This window comes from Muscardinus avellanarius (genome assembly GCF_963383645.1).
Source record: "Muscardinus avellanarius genome assembly, chromosome: 8".
Lineage (NCBI taxonomy): Eukaryota > Metazoa > Chordata > Mammalia > Rodentia > Gliridae > Muscardinus > Muscardinus avellanarius.
This window is the reverse complement of record NC_137794.1, coordinates 82,591,590-82,605,954: the sequence shown is the minus strand read 5'-3', so window position 1 is coordinate 82,605,954 and position 14,365 is coordinate 82,591,590. Positions and strand designations below refer to the sequence as shown.

General features: G+C 34.2%; 1 protein-coding gene across 2 annotated transcripts in view; it reads right to left on the bottom strand.

The window, feature by feature from the left end:
* The window catches only part of LAMA2 (laminin subunit alpha 2), a gene marked incomplete at both ends in the record, with an annotated part of 652,317 nt that overhangs the window by 279,823 nt on the left and 358,129 nt on the right, over positions 1 to 14,365 (bottom strand). For both annotated transcript variants that reach the window (XM_080699817.1, XM_080699818.1), the window contains 2 exons: positions 1,783 to 1,994; positions 3,524 to 3,625. In XM_080699817.1, the coding sequence (XP_080555943.1) occupies positions 1,783 to 1,994; positions 3,524 to 3,625 (314 nt within the window). The remainder of the gene's footprint in view (positions 1 to 1,782; positions 1,995 to 3,523; positions 3,626 to 14,365) is intronic.

The following is a 14,365-nucleotide window of genomic DNA, read 5'->3' as shown; positions in this document are numbered from 1 at the left end:
TAAATGGGAAAAACATAATTAATTCCTGAGTGCTGCTTCTCATCCTTATGGCACTTTAGCCCAGCTTCTAGCAGAATTGCCTATGCAAAAGAGGTACGTTGTTTGGCAAGGGTTTTGTTTTTGAATCTGCAGTTTCCTCTTTTGGGAAATGGTAATGATGATCACACTTTTTTTTAAATATTACCAGTGGAAGACAAACTAGCAGTACAAGCAAATAATGTGGGGTGGCATCTGCAAAAAAATAATATTGGAGCCGTTGCTTTGATTCCGAGTATACTAGTTGCTAGTGCGGGGCCCAACTTGATGATCTAACTTAATTTTGTTTAGAGATTTTTGCCATTGTATTATTTAGCCTCTGGGTACAAAAGGAGAAGGGGAAAGAGCGCATTTAGATTAAGATGAAAGTAAACCTGTGTGGTAGCATATGCCTCCTGTAATCCCAGCACTTGAGAAGCTGAGTCAGGAGAATTGTAGATTTGAGGCCAACATCATCAGAAACTGAGCGAGAGCCTATTTCAAAACAAAAATATTTTTTTTAAAAAAAAGAGCTGGAGGTATAACTTGGAAGTAAAATACCCCTGGGTTCAATTCCCAGAAATCACACACACACACACACACACACACACACACACACACACACACACCTGAAGTTAAAAATTGTTTTTATTTTTATAAAATCCCATTATTATTTTTTTTTTTGGTGGTACTGGGGATCCTGGAAGCCCTTCTACCTCTGGGCTACTCTCCCAGACCTATTTTTACATTTTTATTTTGAAACAGGGTCTCCTAAGCCAGCGCGCGGGGCTGGCTTCGAACCTGCGCGATCCTCCTGTCTCTGCCTCCCAAGCGCGGGGATTACAAGCGTGCGCCACCACGCCCGGCAAATTCCATTATTTTTAAATTAAAAAATTATGGTAGCCAGCCAGATATGGATATATTCAGTTCAATTCAGAGAGTTTGCATTTTAAGTTAAAAAATTCCCAAACAACAAACAAACAAACAAACAAAAACAAACAAAACCCCTCCAAAGTCCCCTAAAAATCATGATGAGCAAGAAGAAAGGAGCTAATCTTTGAAAATGTTCTGGGTAATGAACACTTCATGTAATCATCATGTATCATTTTTTCAGCAACCTTAAAAGGTAGACATTATAAATTGCACATCACACATAAAATCAAGCCTCTAGAAACCCTAGTCACTTGCCAAGAGATTATAATACAATCAATAAAGCTTTCTGAATTCCTACTCAGTTTGGCTGCAAAACTCATACTCTTGCTTATACACTATGGCTTTCTTACAATATCACAGTGCTTTGTACAGAGCTGTGTGGTTATTTAAATGAAGAGTCTTGCATTTCTTATTATAAGTCACATCCTACTAAGTCAGAAACTAGGTAAGTAATTAATGCAAGAATGCATTTTACCAGCCACTTTCTGAACGTGAGTCCTTGAAAATATATCTTAGCTTTCTACTATCTGAGCCATCATAAAATAGACTTTCTTTTCCAGCTTACCATTTTACAACTTAGAAATCCTTACTTGTCACATGTTCTGGCAGAATTGCAAAGGAACTATCAATAGTAATAAGAGCTGAGAAAATTTTATTCTGGGCATCTGAAATGCTTAATGTTAACACTTTTCCAAAGACCAGTGATTATTCTTACCTTCTTTGGATTGTTTGAAGGTACAGTGCTAGAGATTTAAAAAATTCATTTTTCCAGCGTGCTCACTGTTTGCCCCAAGAAAAGTCTATCAATTTAGGAGCTGCAGTTCATGATTTTACCTGAAGATGGCATCCATCCCAAAGCTGTATGTGATCTGTATGAGGACTCTCTTCAAATTCGCAAGCACTGTCATGAAATCCTTTCTACTGACTGGAAAATTTGTGCCATGTATTGTAAATGACTCTGCTTTAAGCAATGATTCATAAGTGTGCTCTTCAGACGGTTGCAGATACACCTCATCTTGGGCTGTGCTGATTATCAGGTCTTTTCCCTAGAAAGAAGAAAGGAAATATATAAGTATAAAACTGAAATGGTATGCCCACAACAAGGTAAGAAGCATTTGTATTCTCTACCCTTTGGATTACACTCAGTAGAATTTTGTTTTGTTTGTTTTGTTATTGGTACAGGAGTTTTAACTCAGGGGCATTCTAACCCCGAGCAACACCCCAGCCCTATTTTAATTTTTTTTTTTTTAAAACAGGGTCTCACTAAGTTACCGAAGGCCTCAATAAGTCACTGAGGCTGGCTACAAATCCAGACTCCTCCTGTTTTAGCCTCCCAAGTACTGCAATTACAAGTGTAGCATGCCTGGCTCCTCAGTACATCTTAAATTTCAGGATGGTTTACTTTGCCATTCAGTATATTTTTGGCATAGATGAGGGAAGGCAATGGGATTTGAGTATTAGCTTTATCAGATGTACTACAAGCACAAAATTCTTGGTTTTGTATGGCCTTACTCCCCCCATAAACTAAAATAATGGCTGGCATCTTCTAACATATATGTAATTACAAACACCTTGACTTTACACAAGTAAATATAATTATATTTTCAAGTATACTATTTTATTCTGGCTATGGGTAAAAAAATTAATAAATTAGGCTATTGTTATAAAGGAATTCTATATATGGAGGGGGAAAAAAGAAAAAGGTCAGCTTATTAATGTTCACAGTAGAATATTGGCATGATAGACTGACCTATGACATTTAGGTTGTCCTTCTTAGTTCATTCATATTAATGATATGTAACTTTTCAACCTTTTGCATATGTATCTATCTTTAAGTCAGATCACTTAATAAAATTTTGAAAAAATGCTCATTTTAAGGAAATGATTCTTACCATATTGCCATTGATTTGCATACATAAAAGGTTTAAGACAAAGAACCACAAAACCTGTAGCTCAATCAACATGTGCCCATGTGGTACCGTGAGATGTGTGACTATTGAGGGGAAGGTTCAGATTGTGGGGAGGAAAAACCCTAACAAAGGGTAGGAGAGGACTTTTAAGAAATTTTTAGGCTTTTAGCATTTTGAAATTGCTTATGGCCTTAGAAATATAAAAAGCAGTTTCTTCTATATCTTTCTTACCTAAATTAGGATTTTGAAGTCAAAATTTGGTGATAGCTAAATGGACAGAATATTCACTTCAGCTTAACATAAAAAAGTATACAGGCAATAACATCTATGTGGAAGCAAGGGAGGTGAAAAAATAAAGCTATATAAATCGGCATTCACCTAAACACTTTCATCATATTTATAATCTTGGAAGCATGATCATTATGTTTTACATTTAAATATAAACCCTAGTCTAAAGATCTCTTGGTCATTAGAACCAATGAATACATTTAGTTTTCTACATATGTCTCAGAATGGAACACAAGGAGGTACATAAAAAATCTCTAAGGTATATTTTTCTTTAATAGTATATAAAGTATATGAAATCAATCAGGTAAAAAATAGTATGGGCAACCTCAAATAACACACGGTATAACAGATAAAAAGTGATGTGCTCACTACTCTACCTCTAAGAGAATCATCAGCTGAAGTACATATTCTGTATCTTCTTCCTCTTCTTCGAGGTCATATGAGATGGTAAATGTCAACTGTCCTCCTACTGCTGGAAGCTACAAGAGAGAGGGTGCATAATCATTACTGCACAGAAGATGGGTTATTATATCATATTTTACTTATTATTTTTAAATCATCTTATTGTTCTACAGTGCATTATTTGGAAGAAGCAGAAATCACCAGAGTGCAGAATGGGAATGATAGACATTTCCTTAGGAATAACCTTTATACGAACCGTACCCATCAACAGCAAGCCTGACATGTATGTAAGTTCACTTATTATTTCCTCCAGTGTTCCAAGCTCGCTGAAATAGCTTAAGATCCATGAAACCAAATGTGGCCCTTTCTGTTATCTTTTTTCGAATGCTACAATTTCCAAACAATTAAGGATCGTGGTCAAAATTAGGGGATTTCTATCCATCCCTAAGGTTCATTTACTTTTGTTGGGTTTGAATGCATTCAGCACAGACATCCATCAATTTGAAAGGCATTTTGCAGAGACCTTAAGCTAAGCTGGGTAATGTTGTTGGTCAAAGAAAAACAAAAAATTCAGAGCAAAATTTATATTAAAATTCAATCATTACTGCATAAGAAGGTATATTCTCTCTTGTGCAATCAAATAAGCTTAGTTTGAGTGAAAGTTATCATCCCTTTTTTATTAAGCAAATTTATTTCCTTCTAACATGCATGCCAAGCCCTTACAATGCATGCTTGAGGTTTACATTTTCTGACATTGACAGTAACCTTGCAGAGATTTTTTTTTTTAAATAAGGGAATACAAGATCATTCATAGGTCAGGAATCAAACTTGGAGCTGTGAGTGACAGATCCAATGCTAATGCTGAAGTCTTCTTTAAAAAAAATTTCACTCTAGTATTGTAAATAAAGACATTCATAAAACAAAGCTGATGATTTGTATTCTGTTGTTTGCTCCTCACTGACATGCAGAGACCCAGCTTCCCAGCCCTACGCTCTCTCTGTGGCTTGTCATGGCTGACTCTGACCAGAAAGCAATTCCTGGCGGCACACTGGATGGAGGAGGAGGAACCCTGATTCCATTCAGAGCTGTTCCATGGGGACTGCACAGAGCTTGCTATGGCTGATTAAACAGGATTTGAAATCTCAGCTCTGCAATGTCTTCTAAGGGCTTGTTACATGGTGTTCTAGAAGGGGCTGAAATTCAGAAAACTTTTATTCCCCTGCTCTACTGAGAAATGGCTCTACTGTAATGTCTTTTCCTATATAAAATAATAAATATTTGCCTGGACTATAGCACTTGGCATTATTGTGAGTAATGAGGAGTGAATCTATATAAAAGTTTGGGTTCTATTAAGAAAGCAACCAAAATTTCACATAGCAGGCTTGTTCAAATCAGCTAGACATTTTCTCAGTAAAAGGAATCTAAAAAGGCAGCAAAATAGTTGTATATAGTTCAAAAAGGACTGAACTATCTCGTATTTTCTAAATTAAAAATGTTTAGTGAGAAGACGTAAAGTTTAGGAAAGAACATGAAGACACAGACTTGTAACATTTCAAAATATTTTTGAGCTTCTAAGTATATTTCAATTATTTAAAAGTTGTATTACATGTTATTATCATTCTCAAATATATTTATCTAAAAAGAATATCAAGTCAAATTAACTTAAGAAATTAACATCATACCTACCCAAATACACATGGAATTTACATAAGGAATTTTGGATTAAAGGTAATTTTACATTTGCCATTAAAGAGTAAAAGTGGTGTGATTTGAATAGTCAAGGTTTTAAGACTATAGATGAAGTAGAAAACATTCACTTTGATTTCTAAGTGTAGTTTCTGTACCTATTTATACTAGTTTTAAAGTCATCTAATATAAGAAAAGAGGTTAGGAATGGGCGAAAATGAATAAATAAATATGGAAACAGGGGTCTTATGCAGATCAGTGATAATGTAACACATGAACTATGGAATAAGACTAATTCACAATATCTTACTGCGTTCTAAAAATAGTAGTAATAATAATAAAAGATTTTATTTAACTTACACTTTATGGACTAGTTTTTTCCTACCTCAAGTATCTTTGATACCCTATACTTTGAGATTATTAGAACAGTTTTTGAAACATCTAAAAATTTTTTTCATGAGTGAATCCATTTTAATTCCTCCTAAGTTGTGTGAACAGAAGACCATCCTAAATATTTGAATGAAACTGTTACCAAATGTGTTTTCCAAAGCCACAAGTAGCTCTTTGCACAGAATTAGAATAATTGCCCTTTTCATTCACCCTAAGGTACATGTTTGTATATTCTTATCTATATTACTACTTAGCCATATTCTGATTCCAGTAATTTCTATGAAGGATTGCTTCAGATATTATCCCTCAATTTAGAGATTGTACCCCTACATATAACTTGCTCTCTGTTAAGTTACTTTGCTTCTATTTTTCTTTTAACTCTGCAATCTCTTTTAAAGCCATCACATTAAACATTTCCTAATGTTTCTAGTGAATGTTTCTTCCTTAAACAATACATACCATAGTATGGAAGACTCTATAACAAGTAAATTATAAGAAAAAGCTTTTTTGAAGGACATTGCTTTGGGGAAATAAGCTTTGAGGATATTCAGAGTATCTGTTGTTCTTTCCTATGGTTCTTTCTATTTTTCCTAACTCTCTCAAGTATCTTTGATACCCTATACTTTGACATTATTAGAACATTTTTTGAATCATCTAAATTTTTTTTCATGAGTGAATCCATTTTAATTCCTCCTAAATTGTGTGAAAAGAAGACCCTCTTAAGCATAAGCATGAAATTGTTACCAAATGTGTTTTTCCCTAGCCACAAGTACCCATTTGGCTGAAGGATTCTCCATCTATTCACTCCTCCATTCTCCAGGTACCACCTTTGCTTGGTTCTCCCTTGCCTTGGTCCTCATTCTCCTGAATCCTTTCAGTAACCCAGTCCTCAATCTCTCCATCAAATCAAATGTACACAGAACTACCAATCATCATTTACCTTTGTTGTCTTCTTTAGTTATTATCCACAGTCATTTATGAGATTAGTTGCCAAATCTTGAAATATGGAAAATGAGACTGAACTAATTTTCTTTATTCCTGCCTATCCATTCTTTCTTATTTTTTATCTCCTGCATCTGGTTGTCTGTATTTAGTACTCCATTAAAAGTGTTTCTTTAAATGTCATTTTTAAGCTATATGGCAACAACTAATGACCTTTTTTAAAAGAAATAATTTTTAATTGACACAATGTTCATACTCATGGCATATAGTAGGATGTTTTAATACATGTACACATCATGTACTAATCAGCATATAATATGTATTACAGCATCATGTAATAATTTAGCATACCTGTTACCTCATACATCTATCATTTATTTTTTATGAGAACACTTAAATCCTATTTTCTAGCTCTTCTGAGATATTTTCTGCAGAATTTTCAACCACAGTTGGCATACTGCACAACAGAACATAAAAGCTTAATTCTCTCCTTCCCAACTATGTATCCATTGATCAATCTCTCCCTGCACCTCCATTCCTTCCCTCCTACTCTTTTCAGCCTCTGGTAACCACTATTCTACTCTCCAGTTCTATCACATTATCTTCTTTTAGTGCAACATGAGTGAGATCATATGCATTTCTTTTTCTGTATCTGATTTATTTCACTTAACATAAATTCCTTCCATCCACATTGCTGCAAATTATAAAATTTTATTTTTTAATGGTCAAATGTATACATAGAACATTTTCTTCATATGTTCATCTTTGATGGTTACTTAAGTTGATTCCATGTCTTGGTTGCTGTGAATAGCATTGTAATAAACATAGGAATGCAGAAATCTCTTCAGCATATGGATTTCATTTCCTTGCCCAATATTTGATTTCTGGATCATATGATATATCTATATTTAGTGTTTTAAGAATATCCTTACTGTTTTCCATAATGTTTATACTAATTTACATTATTCCAATAGTGTGTGAGTTCCCTTTATCCTACATCATTCCTATAGCATTCAGTATCATCATTTTCAAATGTAATTTTAATTTTTATTGGATCTTGTAGTCATACATCTCAATGGAGTAAAAGACGAGAGTGATTGTAATAGGGGTAAGCTGATATCTCATGGTCTTAACTTTAATTCTCCTGATGATTAGTGATGTTGAATTTTATTTCATATACTAGTTATCATTTATCTGTCTTCTTTTGAGGAATGCCTATTTATATATTTTTATCATTTTAATAAAATTATTTGCATTTTTATTAACATTTTTGTTTTGCTTTTTGCTGTTGAGTTGAATTCCTTATATATTTTGGATATTAACTCATGGTCAGATTGCAAATGTTTTCTCCCATTCTGTAAGGTGCCTCTTGACTCTGTTTATTCTTTCATTTGCTATGAAAATGCTTCTTAGTTTGCTGTAGTCCTATTGGTCTATTTTCACTTTTGTTGAATATGCCTTTGAAGTCTTATTAAAAACATCCTTACCATACCAAGGCCAAGGAGTATTTTTCCTTTATTCTTCTAGTGGTTTTATCATTTCTGGTCTTGAATTTAATTCTTTCATATGTTTCGAGGGGTTTTTCTTTGTATGGGTGTATGATTTGACAGCAGAGTCTCCTTTCATTCTTTTGCATGTAGATGTCTAGTTTCCCTAGCACCAATTATTGAAGAGACTATCCTTTCTCTATTGAATGGCAGCTTTGTCAAACATTTTTAGCTTATTTTAGTAAGTGTGTGAATTTATATATTCAATATGACTGCATTGGTCTGTGTGTCTATATTTATAACAGTGCCATGCTGCTTTTTTACTATAGCTTTGTAGTATATTTTGAGGTAATAATCCTTTTAATTTTATTCCTAATCTTTATGTACCGTACAATAGCGATTAAGATTTTTCTGTCTTCTCTTTTATCACACTGAAATTTCCCAATAATATTCTCTATGCCATGGTCAAGCTCTGTCTCGTTTATAAACACCTGTTTTTTCTTATTCTCTATTCAGTGAGAGGGTGTCTCTAAGAGTCCTTTCATTTTTCTTTGGTTATCATGTCCTATGTATTCCTCATGGAGTGACTTGCATTTATACTAGTCCTTAATCTACATCTTTAAGCCTATACTGTTTCTCTGTATTAATTTACTCAAGCCATCACAGCAAAGTACCAAAGACTGAGTAGCTAAAACACCAGAAATTAACTTTATTACAGTGCTGGAAGCTACAAGCTATGGACAGGGTTTGATTCTAAACGCCAAGGAAAGGCTCTTGGAAGAATCAAACCCTGTCCATACCTTGTAGCTTGAGTAAATTAATACAGAGAAACAGTATAGGCTTAAAGATGTAGTAAATGACCAGAGGTACTGTGAAATACTGTAAATGTCTGAAGAAAAAAATAATACTAAATATCTATTGAATAGTGCACAGACAACCAGTCTAAGATAGTTTGTAACTTTAAAATTACATAATGTTATATTCCTTCCAAAGGAAGCTCTACAATGTTAAACTGTTTTTATTTATGCATGCTTTTAATCATGTCATATCTTTTCTAAGCAAGATTTTTCAGTGGATACCATGGTTAAAAAGAAAATAATGAGCTGGGCATGGTGACGTACACTTGTAATCCCAGCATTTGGGAGGCTGAGACAGAAAGAACTCAGTTTGTGGACAGCCTCAGCTACTTAGTGAATGCCTTTGCAAATCAGTGAGACTCCGTTTCAAAGTAAAGAATAAAAAATAGTGCTGGAGGTATAGCTCTGAGGTAAAATGTCCCTGGATTTCATCCCCAGTACCGCAAAAAAAAAAAAAAAAAAGAAAGAAAGAAAGAAAGAAAGAAAGAAAGAAAGAAAGAAAGAAAGAAAGCACAAAATCATTGTGGAATAGGAACTAGGTTAGCACTGTCTGATCTGATATTTGACCTTAAGAATTTGGATACAGTTGATCTTCTCTATCTTCAGGTTATATATCTTCAGATTCAACCAATCTTGAATAAAAACAGTAAAATAGTAATTTCTGTACTCGGCATGTACAGACATGTTTTCTTGTTATTATTTCCTCAAAAATATAGTATAAAAACTATATACCATGTCTAGTACATTAGGTAGTGTAAATAATCTAGAGGATGTAAATTAAATAAGAGGGTTGGATGGGTTAGATGTAAGTATTATGCCATTTTATATAAGAGACTTGAGTATTCATGAGTTTTGATAGTCTTGGGGTTCTCAACTCAATCCCCAGTAGACACATGAGGATGACTGTACTGCACAACAGATACCACATTCCATCAGTAAGCTAATTATGGTTGTTTACAAAGTAAATAAATAATAATACTCTTGAATTTATGTGTAATACATTTTAAATGACTGTTCGGTTATTATCAAGTTATTTTTCCCCAGTTACTTAATAAATAGAATTGTGTATATTTTTATTGGCAAGGAGGCACCTTGATAAGAATTACAGTACTAAGAGCATTAATAAGCTGAGAAAGTTTGGGAACTTCTGGTCTAGCCTCCTTTTATATCAATCCATTTGGATACTGAGGTTTGCTTAAACTAAATTTCCTGCTGGAATCCTCCTCCCTTTACATCTTTGACCATCAAAGATGGTCTTTATTTGACTATCTGATGTCTCACTAGTCAGAACACTGGATTAAAAAAGGTTTTAGTGATATTTTCAAGGACTAGTAAGGAATGAACAGAAACTCCAACAGGTAGTAGAACTAAAGGATTTTAGAATGGGTAGCATTCTGCATAAACAAAACCACCCATTAAAATTCACTTAATAATTCCCATCAAATATAATGTGACATTTGTCAATTATATATATTCTGTATAATTTTAATTTTCTACAATTTTGGACTTTGAAGACTCAATATATACATTTTACCTTTAAGATTTTCAAATTAGTTCATTTTAGGAACAATATTGATTTCTGGAGTTTTATAAAACATTGTATAAGCAGCAAATACAACACTTCGTTTTCTTTAGCTACTTAGGACATAACTTGTTATCAATCTACTGGCTAGAGAAATATGAGTTTCTACAGGTAGGAGCAACTGTAGTCTCAGTTTATTTCAACACAATTATGATATTTACTAAATGGATTAGAGTATATTCACCAGAGATGAAAGTTGTATTCCTTTTCAATACAAAGAAAAAGCAAATTTAGTAAGAATGGTTCATTGCATCAAGATCCTCAAAGACTTAGCATTTTATCTCTTTTTCCACATTTGCTAAGAGAAATTCTCTTCAGAAAGATTCACATACTAAATTGAGAAGGAATTTTCCACTGTAAGAAAAGGAGCAGCACCCAGCCGCTCCTGAAGGTGGTACAGGGCTAAGCCCTTCATTCTCTTGATCCTCAGCTCCGCCTCATTAAGAAAAGAACACTAGAAATAACTGTTTCCCATGAGTACCTGTTTTAATTCTACCTTCAGGGGAAAAAAACAGCTTGTTTGCAAGTAGCATTACAGTTACTATGCACTATATAACCTAATGTCAAACATAATAATATAGCATGCACGGCACACGTTGAATTACAGATTTAATGAGGCAAGAAAGTTTTCTCTCATGAGTGCAAGAGGATAAAGGTAATTCATAAAAAATATGCTTTACAAAAATACTTAGTATGAGGATGCTTATGGTCTACCCTCCCCTCCCCATTTCAAGAAATATGAATGGGGGTGGTGACAGGATGACCTACTGAGGACAATGTATCTGGAGAGAAAATCTTTTTCATAAAACAAACCTGGAATCGTTGGTTCTTCGATGTCAGATTATCATCACCGTTATCCCACCAAATGGAGTGTAAAACCTAATATTTGCCTTTGCTTACCAGAGCAAATATTTCAGAAGGGCTATTCTAAAATCAAATGAAGAAAGAGCTTTGTAATACTGAACAGGATAAATTAAACATATCTGTCAATTTCCATTTAGTATTACAAACAGGGCAAGTGATTCATCTTGCCAGATCCAGAAGCCTCTGAGCCTTAAACTCAAGAGGTGGCTCTCCCAAAAACTGTTTATTAATTCATCTATTCACGGAGCTTTTTCTTTGAACACAGAAACAATATTCCACTCCAACATTGTGTTGTGTTTTTCCATACATTTGTAACCTTGAAATAAAAGCACCTTTTTTTATTCTTCCAAAGCCTGATGATTACTAGAATAGAACCAAGGCAAGAGGATGTATGTAGCCTTATGTAAGAAGCAGGATTAATATGGGAGATCTTAGAGTTACATCATCTTTATCCATAGTAGATGGACTAAGAGTTGTGGATGTCAGAGACCATGCATTCTAAAAACATTGGTTTAGAAAGCAAAAGATCAGTTCCTGTGCTCCAAGGGATACAAAGAAGACAACCTTGAGGAACTAGTCTTCCCGCCTACGTCCATTCCGTTCTTCCTCTTTTCCTTCCTGCCTTCTTTCGTTTTACCCATACTGCCTTTTCTTTCCTCTTATTTATAATAATCCCTACTCAATATTAAGAGTATATTTTTTCACAATATCTATGTCTTTTTCACATGTGCCATAATTAGAAGTCATGAAGAAAATAATGGAATTTAGGACTGTTCTTTTTATTTTTTATTTTTTTTTCTTTTTTTTTTAATTTTATTTTATTGGTGCACTGTATTCATACATCATAGTGGGATACAAACTTTTGTAGACATACATGCACACATCGCCCAGTCAGCCCCCACCCGATCCCCACCCCATTCTCTCCCCATCCCTCCCTCCCATGCTTGGCTTAGTGGTTGACATCTAGTATTATAGCAATTTATCCAAAATTAAAAATGATAATCTCACATAACAGTTTCATTTGTCTGATACCAAGCTTTTGATGACTTAAAGATAACATTTCAATATTTCTTTTTGCTTTCTTTCTTACCAGAGAATATTTTTTTCTTTTTTTTAGGTGAAACTATCATATATTTATTTTTCAGAAAAAAATCTATCCTGATATGGAATATGGACTCTAGATACCCAAAACAATCTCGAAGCAAAAACAAAGCTAGAAGATGTATATTTTCTGATTTCAAACCATATAAAGCTACAATAATTGAAACAGTGAAGTACTGTTCTAAAGGCAGATATATAGACCATTGGAGTTAAATACAAGCCTAGAGCTAACTTCTTCCCTATATTATCAAGTTATTTTTGACAAGGTTTCCACGAAGATTTGGTGGTGGAAATAATAATCTTTTAACTAAATATTGTTGAAAAATAATAATTACATGGAAAAGAATAAAATTGGACCCTTACCTAATCCCACATACAAGTATTAACTCAAACTAGATAAAAGACCTAAATATAAATCTTAAGACTATAAACTTTTAGGAGAAAATCTGGGTCATAAAACCTCACAACATTGAAATTGGCAGTGATTTCTTGGATATGATTTCAATGGCACAGGCAACAGAAGAATATACAAACTCCCTAAAAAATAAAAGAAAATATTGTATATCCAAAGACAATGTAAACAGAGTTAAAAGTTACTAATAGAATTGGATAAAATATTTCCAAATGCTATATCTGAAGGTATATTAATATTCCAACTAGAAATCCTAAAAATTAACAACAATAAAGGCAAACAATACAATTTAGAGATAGGTAAAAGACTAACATAAATAATGAATCTCCACAGATAACCAGTCTTAGTTGTCTGTTGGATGGAAACTCTTGTTTCTCTGGTTCTGGTGAGTGTTACCTATTTCTTCTTTGTAGTTAATCTCTTTGAGTATTTTCTCTAGCGCTGGTTTTGAAGACATAAATTCCTTCAGTTTCTGTTTGTCATGGAAGCTTCTTATTTCTCCATCTAATTTGATAGAAAGTTTTGCTGGATAGGAAATTTTTGGCTGGAAGTTGTTTTCTTTCAGAGTTTGGAATATGTTACTCCAAGCCCTTCTGGCTCTCATGACTTGGTTTGGGAAGTCTGGAGTGATTCTAATTGGTTTGCCTCTGAATGTCACTTGGCCCTTTGTTTTTGTTGCCTTTAAGATTCTCTGCTTGGCTTCCACATTGGTCATTTTGACAATTATATGGCGTGGGGATCCTCTTTTCGGATCCTGTCTAAAGGGAGTTCTATAAGTTTCCTGGATCTGTGTATCAACCTCTTGCTCTATATTTGGAAAATTTTCTGCTATTACTTCCTTGAAGAGATTGTTGATCCCTTTGGTATCACTTCCTTTTCCCTCCTCTATTCCAATTATTCTTAGGTTAGCTCTCTTAAGATGGGCCCATATTTCTTCAATGTCAGATTCCTGCTGTTGGATATCTTTTTCTAGATTAGAAACTATGCATTCATTTTTGGATTGCTCATCTTCTAAGAGCGAGATTCTGTTCTCCATGTGGTCTAATCGGTTGTTTGTGCTTTGAATTGAGGCCTTTACTTCATTAATTGCATCCTTTATCTCTTTTTGGCTCTCTCTGAGTTCTTTTCGAAGCACCTCTATTATTTCTACAGTTATTTTCCTGATTTGATCTTCTAGAAATCTCTGATTTTCTGTTTTATCAGGTTCTGATGTTGTGGGGTTGTGCACATTCATTACTTCAGTGTTATTCCTCTTTCCCATGATTTCGGAGGTTTGTGCCTTCTCTGGGTTCTTCCCTTGGGTCACTATGGCTTCACTTAAGGTGCTCTGGATCTCGAGTCTGTATTATCTCAGACCCTACTACTCCTTTACTGGGTTGTATCACAGAGTCTCCGACCCAGGGAGTCGATAGAGGCTGCTTTATACTATGGGGGGTGCCAGGTTGCACGCTCTCCTATGGTGTGATATCTCTGCCACCACCACTCCCTCACTCGGT